Source organism: Hypomesus nipponensis, chromosome 7, assembly GCF_054491055.1.
Source record: "Hypomesus nipponensis isolate SF chromosome 7, ASM5449105v1, whole genome shotgun sequence".
Classification (NCBI taxonomy): Eukaryota; Metazoa; Chordata; class Actinopteri; order Osmeriformes; family Osmeridae; genus Hypomesus; species Hypomesus nipponensis.
This window is the reverse complement of record NC_140367.1, coordinates 6,108,229-6,120,034: the sequence shown is the minus strand read 5'-3', so window position 1 is coordinate 6,120,034 and position 11,806 is coordinate 6,108,229. Positions and strand designations below refer to the sequence as shown.

The 11,806-nt window shown below is 44.0% G+C and overlaps 1 protein-coding gene across 1 annotated transcript; it reads left to right on the top strand.

The window, feature by feature from the left end:
* Window positions 1-2,331: 2,331 nt before the first annotated feature.
* Window positions 2,332-6,225, top strand: drd4-rs (dopamine receptor D4 related sequence). Its single transcript, XM_084701526.1, has 4 exons — window positions 2,332-2,571; window positions 2,698-2,810; window positions 3,719-4,428; window positions 5,334-6,225. The coding sequence occupies exons 1-4, from the start codon at window positions 2,332-2,334 to the stop codon at window positions 5,534-5,536; spliced, it is 1,266 nt and encodes a 421-aa protein (XP_084557652.1). The 3' UTR covers window positions 5,537-6,225.
* Window positions 6,226-11,806: the final 5,581 nt, after the last annotated feature.

Below are 11,806 nucleotides of genomic sequence, written 5' to 3'. Positions count from 1 at the left end.
GATCACATGGAGCTTTACCAAGCGAGTTGTGGTGGTGATCCTGTTCCAGAAACCTCTGCCCTGCACTATAAACCTGATTGATTGGCAACTGAACAACAGACAAGAAAATAGCTGGCTTGTGAAGGCATAGATTATCATCTGGTTTATAAGAAGGTAAAGAACAACATTGAAGTATTGAGATTCCAGATGCGGAGGTGTGAAGAATGGATTCAATGTAAAGGCTTCAGAGAATAGAGGTGTGTAATTATCTAGTACATTCTCTCTTTAAAGGAGAATGGCAAACTTTGATGAGTCTCATTGACCATAATTAATGCTCTGCAGCTGGGGGGGGGGGGGATTCCACAAAGGGGAGAAAAGCAATGGGAACAATCAATTGACTTCAACGGCTTAAAGACAAAATATAAATCGATCGTGTACATTCAATCCGTGAGCCATGCACTAATTATCAACACTCAATCTGTGAGTCTTTCAGCACGCAAAAGCGCATTACGACAGATGAAAAATGCAAAAGCATACCTTTGTCACCATTTCCTTCCGCAAAGTCTATTCACAAAAGGCCTGTGGCAATGTTGCAGCAGTCTGAGGAATCCTGTCACATCGCAACACATCATTGATCTATTTCAAGAAATAATACATGGATGGACTGCAGAAATGGTGCTGTCCACTGGAGAGCCAGGATTTTGTGCATGGTACGTCAAAGTGTACCGCAATTCGATAGTCGGATTCCAAACATCAGACACAGAGCTAGGCACAAACTAAAATTGTTTTCTTTTGAAGCATCTCTGCTTTCTTTAACTCAACCTAACCATCTGGCTCTTTCTGACAGACAGTCCAGTTTGACATTTAGACACTCAGGCAAAGTTGGCATTTTTCCTAACTGGGAAAAGATGAAAGAGAGATGGAGAGAAGTTTGGGTGTAGTGATGGAGGTTTTTTTACATGTTGTTCAGAAGCACAGGCCCCAGAGGGGCCTGCTTGGTCAATGGGGAGGGTTAATTTTGCTCTCTGGTCTGCTTTGTCAGTAGTTTTATCGGATCTGATCAATCTCAGCAACTGACAGTATAGGCCCATCTCAACGCTATCTCTCTTTATGTTCCTCTGTATCCTTCTGTCTCTCTTTCTCATGGGTGCTGCGCTCCTTAAGCTGAGAAATCCTGCTTGGTTTGACATTTAAGGCAGAACAATGTGTGCACAACCGCGCAGATGAATTAGCCTGCCACAAAGGCGGGTCCTGGAAACATGGTGTGTGTGTGCTTTTGTTTTCCTGTCCTCACAGCAAGATATCAAAACATTGAGCAGGACACCGGTTTCAATTACATTTCCAACAAGAATCAATTTTAACAGAGCCATTCATCCCTGTCTGGTCTGAATGACCCTTTGGGACTTTCACATCTCTCAAAATTAATGTTGAGAATATTACAACCTTATTTGACTTTTTTAAGAAATCGGAAAATATCATCCGTCTGTACACATTTTAAACAACCTTGTGAGACGGCCGTTCCCTTTAGCTGCAAAGATGTAATTGAACATCAAGTACTCTGTCAAACCAAACTAGGGAGGTGCAGTAAACTGTTTGGTGTACACAAGTGAAACAGAGTGGAAACCGATGGCTCTTTTATCATGCATGTCTGTAAGTGTTCTGTTTTAGCCTGCAAGAGCTCTTGTGGGTGTCATGGCAACACTCACCTGTTGCAGCGGAGAGGAGATCATTTCAAACACGGGAGTAGAGAGAGCGAAAGAGAGAGAGAGAGAGAGAGAGAGAGAGAGAGAGAGAGAGAGAGAGAGAGAGGGAGAGAGAGAGCTACCTGTGATGTATCGCTCTCACTGAGGAGACCCTTAAAACATGATGACACACACGATCCCCACACTGTGCCTGAACGGGACAATCGTGTACACTGACACACCAAGACAAGCATGCCAGTGACAAGGACAAACCGTGAAAAAAAGTTGTCCAAAAAAAAGAAAATAAAGTCACAAGACGATTAACTTTTGTCTTTCCCATCTGTTCCAAGCTTGGTGTGATGTCACCCTGGAAGACGTGTGTGACTGAGGTGTGATCTACGTTAACCATGGCTCTGGCACGAGCCATCAGGGGAACACACTGCACTGACACATACACACTCGACGCACCTCACCGACACACCAAGGTCAAAACACAGATCACACTTCGCTCAACTCTGGGCTTTGCATCCTCAAGGTAGGGTCTGACACACACACACACACACACACACATACACACACACACACACACACACACTCACTCACTTTCAACCCTCCTCTTCTCTCCTCAGATGTTAACTTCAGTGCAGCAGTGCTGTTTGGGGCCTCCATCATGGACAACGTGACACCCAGCATCCCTCCAGAGGGCTTGGACCAGGGGGGTTACAACTACCTGGCTCTGATTCTGGGTGTGCCACTGATACTGATCATCATCCTGGGCAACATCCTCGTGTGTCTTAGCGTGCTCACCGAGCGCTCGCTCAAAACAGCCACCAACTACTTCATCATCAGCCTGTCCGTGGCAGACTTACTGCTGGCTGTGTTGGTGCTTCCTCTTTACGTCTACTCTGAGGTGTGTGTGTGTGCGTGTGTGTGTGTGCGCGCAGAGCGTACCATATGTGTCCCTGCCTTGTCTCTTTGAATGAGGATTAGTGTTTAGGTCACTGCTGATGGTGTTTGTTGTGCTGTGTGTGTCTAGTTCCTGGGAGGAATCTGGACCCTCAGCACGTACATCTGTGATGCTCTGATGACCATGGATGTCCTGCTGTGCACTGCCTCCATCCTCAACCTGTGTGCCATCAGCGTGGACAGGTGACTCATATCTAACATGCCGGAGGACACACAAACCTGGCTACGCCACACCCGTTAACCATCGAGTGTTTTCGGTTATCACAAGAAAAGGGTAGTTATCGCTCTGGATAAGAGTGTCTGCTAAATGACTGTTTAGTCGAGTAACACATCGCTTTCATAAAATACTCCAAAAACATATCAAGTTGCACAAGTTAGATTACCCTACATCAATTTTTTCCCAGCTTCCTCCAGACTTTCAATGTGGTTTCTAAGTGCAAGGGAGGTGGGGACATGGATTAGTTCGGAATAACACATTGAATGCTAACCAGGGCATAAGCAGTTGATCAGGCCTACGAGGTTAGCTAATGGAGTTAAGGGGCAAAGCAGAGTGAATCAAAGACTGCAATTACACAACACAGCAAGAAACCCATCACAATAAACCACTCAGGGGACTTTAATACTCTAAAACTGCATAAAAAGACTGCTAGAGAACAGCTTTGGATCCTGTTGATAACAAATACAATTCTCTACACACGTCCGGCATATTTAGATGTAATGTTTTGTTCGGGAGACTCAGGCTGTGGAATGGAAAGCAATACATTTGATTAGAACACAAGAAACTGAGCAACATTGAGTCTAATCACCAGAGAAAGATAAATATGATTTTAGAAGGCAGAGAAGGTAGGGTAGGGAGGAGGTATGGGGGTCAATACCGGGTATTCACAGCAACCAGAACCACTCAGCATCATATCTTTGCCATATTTTTCTCTGTGATGGGACCATGTCTGACACTTACAACTGGATTCCCTTTGGTGCTGGACTGTCCTCACAATTATGGTGACAGGAAATTGCTTTTTTTCAAGTCAACTGCTATTAAGGCGGCAGGAAACTGAATTTGAGGCTGTTAGTTATTGATGCATTTTCTATAGGTACATCGCAGTGGTGGTGCCCCTGAAGTACAACAGGAACCAGTTCAGCGTGCGCCAGCTTGCCCTCATCACTGCCACCTGGGTGCTCTCCCTGGTCGTGGCCAGCCCCGTCATCTTCGGCCTCAACCAGGTGAAGGGCCGAGACCCGAGGGTGTGCAAGCTGGAGGACGACCGTTTCGTGGTGTACTCCTCCATCTGCTCCTTCTTCGTGCCTTGCCCCGTCATGCTCTTCCTGTACTACTGGATGTTCCGGGGGCTGCGCAGGTGGAGCTCTGGGAGGAGTCGCTCCCAGCTGACGAGGGGAGGCCGCTGCAGTCTCTCCCTGCGCCTCAGCTCCGCCCTGAGCAGGGAGAAGGCGGGGACAGGGAGTGGGCGGGAGAAGGTGATGTACCTCATGCCCGCCGGGTTCAGCCCCACCTCCGTGTCCGCTGGGTCAGCCGCGTCGCCAACGGCAACCCCGGTGGCGGAGGAGCCACCGGACGGGGCTGGGGTGGGGACCGGGGGTGGGGCGGAGAGCGACCCCATGACCACACAGCTGGACAGCATGTCGGATGCAGAGCCCACGGAGAGGCCTCCGAGGGAGGGGGGCAGCGGCAGGGAGAACGGCCTGGCCAAGACCCGCGGGGGCAAGAAGAGCAGACGCAACAGCAAGAGCAGCAGAGTGAGCGGGAGAGAGCGCAAAGCCATGAAGGTCTTGCCCATTGTTGTGGGTAGGTATAATTAGTGTGTGTGTGTGTGTGTGTGTGTCGTTGTTTGTCAAAGACATGTCTACTGGGATTTGCATACGTAAAAAAAAACATGATTACATGACACAATACAAAAAGCATTTTTAATACATTTTTAATATAATTGTAATGGGGAACTTATTGTTCGGCATGAGCCAGTATAATGTAGCATTCAGATTCAGCTTGCCCCCATGGGTTCATCATGTTGATGTTTTTATCAAAATAGAGGAGGGTAATTGTCTAATATCACTTACACTGGTAAGGCGTATTACTTAGATGGGCTACATATGTTTGGTAAGCTGCACTGACAAGTCCCAGGTTATATTGAACCTGCTCTGCTTGACCCAACCCAACTGTGTCTGAAAAAAAGATTGTCTATGTCTCTGTGTGTGTCTGTGTGAGTCAGTGTAAGAATGAGTGTTTGTCAGCAAGCAAAACAATGATTTGTTCAGATGAGTAATGACATCCTGGGGTATACAGTAAGAAGTTTCCAGAACGGGGTCTCTGTTTAAAGACATACTTCCAGAAATAGAGTTCTTGTGGCACTTTCTGCCACAGAAAGAATTATCCACAGCTAATGGGTAAACTTGTGAACCCTACCAGAGTGCCCCGTTGGGTGTATAATGATGGTGGTAGTGCAGCAATACAAACCAGAACAACTTGTAATCACTATCTCCTTGGAAACAACTATTTCCTCAGCCTCCAATAATACACATGCACAGCATTTGTCACTTTTTAAATTATAATAAATGAGTGTTACTTAAACACAGTGAATTAGGGAGTCTGCCAGCAGCTTTATCTGTAGGCCAGGTAAGAAGAGAGGTTGACCAGTTTGTACACCAGCTGTCGGTTGTGTCTCTGTGTGACAACCTCTGCATTGCTTCCCATAGGAGTGTTCCTGGCCTGTTGGACACCCTTCTTTGTGGTGCACGTCACCAAGGTGTTGTGTGTGTCCTGCAACATCGGTCCCACGCTGATCTCTGTGGTGACCTGGCTGGGGTACGTCAACAGTGCCGTCAACCCTATCATCTACACTGCCTTCAACGTAGAGTTCCGGAACGTCTTTCACAAACTGCTCTGCTGTCGAACATGAAACCGCCTCAATGGGAAAAGTATCTTTCACTAAACTCTTCAATGTTACCTTTGACACCTGCTGGCTGCTTGACTTCTGGAAGGTCTTTCTCGAAACCTGTCTGTTGCTGAACATGACATCTTTCATTTTTTGGGTTTACTGTAAGTGCTTGCCAGATGTATAGTGATCAACAGTAATAAAAAAAATACACAAATAAATAAACTTGGACACCCATATTTGCCCAATGCCTTAGAGAACTTAGTGGACTGACGGACATGGACTCTTTTCCAGTGTTTTTACATAGAAAGTCAAACATTGCTGAGTTTCCTCCTGTAAATATTGATTGCCTACAGTAGATGTGAATACTGTTGATATCATAGCCCAGAGGCATAAAAATGTGAACAGTTAATGATTATAAATGTATTTGATATAGGTATGTTATTCTTGAAATAAAATATTCATGTATAATTAGCTTAAATTTTCTATAATGTGCAGGTTTGCTATAAATCTCACAGTAGTTGATATTGAACTAACTGTCAAAAATTATCTAAAGGATTCAATCTGGGTTACAACAACGAATATTATTTAACAACTTTTGCTGAAAGCGTATTTGGATGTTATGTTGCATCTCAAAAAACCCTGTAATAGAACATACATTCTGAGCAGGGAGATACAAAGTTAACATTACATTATTATGTAATAAAACCTGTCAAAATCATAAGGGTATTTCGATTTGGAGAATTAGAACTGTTTTTTTTGGGGGGACAACAATGACACTTCTATCTTACTTCAAAAAATATTGACTGTGCAAATGGGGAAAACAATTTAAATGTTTACACAACCTTAATCTATTTTTGAAGTTTCACAGCCAATGGAAATTGTGAAAGTTACAGTAATAACAATGACCTCATTTGTAATGTTATGACTTGTGAAGTATTGCAAAAGTGCTGTGAAGAGGTGTCTGTGACAAACTGTAAACAGCACGTCTTGTCATTAATAGCTGAAACGATTAAAAGACTAAAGTGGATGGTGGAATGATGCGGTTGTAAGGGTTGTTAACTGTCATGAACTGGTTTCAGAAGACCTGCTTTTGATTCCATAGGACAACGACATGGGAAATGATCCACACACAGACACCGATTTTCTGTATACACAAAGCTTGTGTCTCGGTGAGGTTACGAGGTCGCTCTGTGGGCCCCTGGAAGGATGCATATAGATCTAGAGATGTAGTCTGTCTCTGTGCAACCTCTGCAGAGCGAGGAAGCAGATAATGGTCTCCAAACTTAATTGGAGACCATTGGACCGTGATGCACATGGACCGTGCCCCATGTGCATCATTCGTGGAATGTGTACTGTTTAAGGGCATGTTTTGGTGGTTACTACATCTGTACTGTCCAGCTCATGTAATTGCTATCTGAGAGACATAACAAGTAAGATTATCGTGTTATTAACAGAAGAAGGAACTCAATCATGTAATTTAATCTGCATGATTGATGGCCACGGAAACCATCGCAAAGAGATGTATTTGTTGCCAACGGACCCAGCTGGCACACAGCTGAATGAAAACACCTACAGTAGCTAATAGCTGAGACATAGCCTACTGGTGACTAGCCCTGTGCGTGTGTGTGTGTGTGTTTGTATGTGTGTACTCAAAGGGACCACACCACTGATCTCTAGGTGACAGCCTCCATATCTCAGCTCAACAACAGAAGTGATGGTGCTCTAACTTCCTGATGAATCAGGCTGGGAGGTTTTCATCTCTGCCCTGCCATGAGGGCCTGTCACAAAGGAATGGAATTGTTCTGGAAGGGTATCTAAAGTGTATGCAGCATGAGAGAGCATCATTCTATTCTATATTTGTTTTTACAGTATCCTTTCTTTTTTTTTTACATTACACTGTCTCATTTTAGAGAAATACCCATGGAAACCACAGCGTTGCCAAGGTAACATGGAATGACTAATTGGCAAACTTTGATCAGTTTACCAATTTTGCCTCCATGTGGTAAATACATCTATAATTTAATATCTGAAAACATGAGAGGGTCCCTGTTGTACTGCAGTTGAGGCAGATATGATATAACTTCTGAATAAGAATAACGCCTCTGTGTTTTAGATATTTTTCATTGTTATTTTAATTTCCCATCCAAGGGATGCTTTCTTTGTTGGGCTTTTTGTCTTCTCCAGCATCTAAGATTAGCTGAATAGAGAACATGGATTAGAAGATTGTCCTCTGTCTAGTCTCCTCCTCCCCCTCCCCTCCCCTCCCCATTCCCTTTGTGTGTAATGTGTTTTGAACAGCAGTTTTCCATCCATTGCTTTTCTATCCTTTCCCTTGTATATCCTGTGGCTCTTCAGCAAGGCAGAAAAAACACCATCAGCGCTATACAGAGGCACTACAGTCATCAATTACGCCTAACAGGTCCATCCTCACCTATCCCATTCATTGAATGGTGAGTCTCTGTTAAAGCCATTCAATACTCTAGTCTATTTTAATAATTTAAGCCCAGACAATTTCACAAGATGGTACAGTATGGGACCACCAAAAACAAATAACAGCTGTCAAACATCCACTGCATGAGAGGCTAACGTAAATACACACAATGCATGTACAATTTATAAAGGTCAACAGTGGCTTGGTGGACACATTAGTAAAGTAATGTAATGAATCAAAGTACTGCTTCAAAAGGAATCATGTGTAAAACCTTTAACTGGCATCTATTTCAAACCAGGTCCCTATGAGTCCAATGGGACAATGAATAGATGGAGCTGGATGAGAGGTAGTGAAGTAGTCGTTTGAATAGGCAGCTAGATGAGCTGTTAGAGCACCCAGGGGCAAGGATAAGTGCTCTTGATGCTCCCATACTGCAGACGTGAAGCAGTATGATTTTCTTGAGGATAGCTCTCAATGTTCCTCATCATAAAGGTCATGTTAAGCAGTACAATGATAATTGAAAAACACCAACAATGGCACTTCAACTAAAGGGTCTGACAAAAACGATATTTACACAGAATCGTTTTACATTTGATCCATTTGACATTGATTCGAAGAAAAATAAAATGCCAAAGTGAAAACAATGTATTCTTGCCATATAGATGCTCTTAAAAAAAGTTTACATGACCTATGCTTTCATTTACACTTTCTTTGAGTAGTTCCCTGTCTACACAGGGAGTGTTGTAGCTACAGTTCAAGGGCTCCAAGTACTTATATCTAATCAAAATATAATTATTATAATATACCAACTCTAAAAAACTCTTGGCTTGTGATTTGCTGCAGAGCTAGTCCAAATCGATGTCATACTATTTCCATGTTTGATAGAAAAGTCTTTACCGCCACATGTTGATTACGAGGCTGATTTTGTCATCGGGGGGTCTTATTCTACCGTCTATTTCTTTATACAAAGCAATTTCACAGTGAGAAACTAATACCTGCTGGGGGGTGGGGGTATATGAAGCAGCCTCCCATCGATCTCTAGCTCTCTGTTCCCCGCCTTGTTAAAACAATCCATATTCTCCCTCCCCATATTCTCACTCCTGAAATACTGTAGATTAAGGTGGAATACAGGAGCATTTGCTTGGGATCTCTTTTTAGTGAGGGGCTATGAATGGCAATGTCTGCATTTACTCACTGTGTCACAATCCAAACACTAAAGGACGTCATTATAAAATACACAACAGGAACACACAGGACATCATCCCCTGGCTCTGGGGATCATGGCCAGATGTCTATTCAGTAATAACACCATGATGACTAGTGCTGAAGACAGACCAACATACACATCCTGAACACAGATCCTGAGCAGTCTAAGTTCTGGTATAGTTCTGGTAGTTCTGGTACTAGCTCAGTAGAAGCCATGTTTAAACAAAGATGACATCTGCACCAGCCAACAGACTCATTAGCGACTGTCTGACCAAACGGCAGCTGGGCAGAGAATTGAGCAGGATCTTACACGGCTGAGATGAGGACAGGGGGATATTTATGTTACCACTTCCTGTATGGTCAACTAACCCACAAATCAATCAGTGTTGTTGGAAAACGTTCATTAAAATGCATCCCAAAAAATGCGCTATTTCACACTTGCACCGTGACGGAAATTGTGATTGTTGTGATTACTTTGAGGCTTTTGTTTGGAAGCACACTCGTTGAAAGCCAAAGCTGGAATGAGGCACAGAAGAGAGAAGGAGCAGCCTCACTGAGCAGGGGAGAGGAAGTCCTAGAGCTGTCAGCCGGTTATTTGATGCCCTGACTGAGCCAGGCCTTGGCGGGGGACGAGGTCGAAAGTTAGGAGAAACTTTTTGTTGCTAGGTTACAACATATCTTACAAGCAGCAAGAGCATGCCGCTCGCACACCAGACATGCACCAATCCCCAAAGGAGGATGGAGTGTTTGTCATAACAGCTTCTATTAGAACATGAAGTAAAAAGAGAGTTGTCCTCCAAGTTAAAAACATGAAATGAACGAACAGTAAAGAGATGTGTCTTTTTGATATTTTAGTAAAATAAAAAAATAATTAGAACTACATTTGCAGCGAACAGTCTTTCCACAACACCATGCCGCTTTGTTTGAATCGAGAATGTTTTACTCCTAAGAATGCAGTAATAGTGTGTGCAAAAATAACACCTTCCCATACAGTCAGTCAGCGACACACGGGGAAACATTCAATGACAAAACCCTATTTTGTTGTCCTTTACACAATAAAGGATGCACTGACACAAATAACAGATAGATAGAGAGATGAACCCAAATCCAGACACAGTCTCAGGGTGTGCGGCCTGTTTAACCAGCAGATGAAATGAGTATTGAAGGTGTAGGAATTTGATTAAACGGACTGCTGACAGATTCAGATTCAACACAGATACCTCAGGAACCTCGGGGTCACCATGGATGACAAGCTCTCCCTCACAGCACACATTGCTGCAGTCTCCCGGTCGTGTAGATTTACCATCTACAACATCCAATCAGGAGACCAGGAGATACCTGTCTGAGCGCTCCACCCAGCTGCTAGTCCAAGCACTTGTCCTCTCAAAGTTGGACTACTGCAACTCGCTGCTCGCCGGTCTCCCAGCATGCGCAACCTGCCCTCTCCAGAGGATTCAGAACGCGGCCTCCACTGGCTTCCCATCATGGCCCGTATCAGATTCAAGACTCTGGTACTGACCTTCCGAGCGGTGAACGGGACTGCACCCGACTACATCCAGTCTCTCCTCCAGCCTTACACCCCCACCCACCACCTACGGTCTTCTTCTGACAACCGCCAGCAGTGGTCCCACCGCTCAAGACCGCCCGGTCCCAACACAAGCTCTTCTCCTGTCTGGCCCCCCAATGGTGGAACCAACTCCCCACCTCCATCAGAGATTGTCTCCCCACCTTCAAGAATAGGCCCAAGACTTGATATTTCAGGATCACAATGACTCTTATTGAGAGTCTTGTTGCTCTTGTTGGTTAGTTGTAACTGACTTTAAACTATTGTACTTGCTGTGTAATATATTTTTGTTGCTTGATTTTTTTCTCCACAAGTACACCCTTGCACTTTTGAGGTTCATGTTGTTAAATTGTTTAATTGTAACTTGTTCAACTAAATGTTCTTATGGTTCTTCCCTCTAGGACTTATTTTGTTTTCACAATGTATGCTTCATGTTTTGGTTTCCCGCAATGTTTGGGGCTATCTCGTTGTTATGATCAGTGACCACTTTCGTAAAACTCTCTTTTGGAAGTCGCTTTGGATAAAAGCGTCTGCTAAATGCATAAATGTAAATGTAATGTAGATACAAGCTGGAAATCCCAGAGGCAATGTCTCTGGTACTGTCCCAATTTAAAGTTGAACGAATAAGAGAACGAAAACATGGATGGTATGTCACAGGCATGTTGTGTGTTTGAGGATCGTCATGTTCATGCGTGTTAATGTTTCACTGATGTCAATGATTGATGTGATAGATTAAATATACTCAAAAGATTAACGCTTCATGCTCATACAGACCGTGTAGGGAAGGACTAGGCAGATTGCTACAGAGAAATACTAATATCGATTGTCCAAATGAGATTTCACATCAAGCATCAGTTTTGAAAGACGACTTGCTAAATCAAGGTTTCACGTGATTGAGATATTGAGCCGTGAAGCATTCAGTACTGGATGGAGAGCACTATCTCATCACTCCATCAACAAATGCTGTGTGCAGCGACGCCGCTCCTGTCGCCCCACCGCAGAGCAGAGCAGCCGCTGCAGTCCCGACAGCTGTCACAAACATGATTGATGATCAGAAAAAGAACACTGATCCTGTTCAAACACAATACAT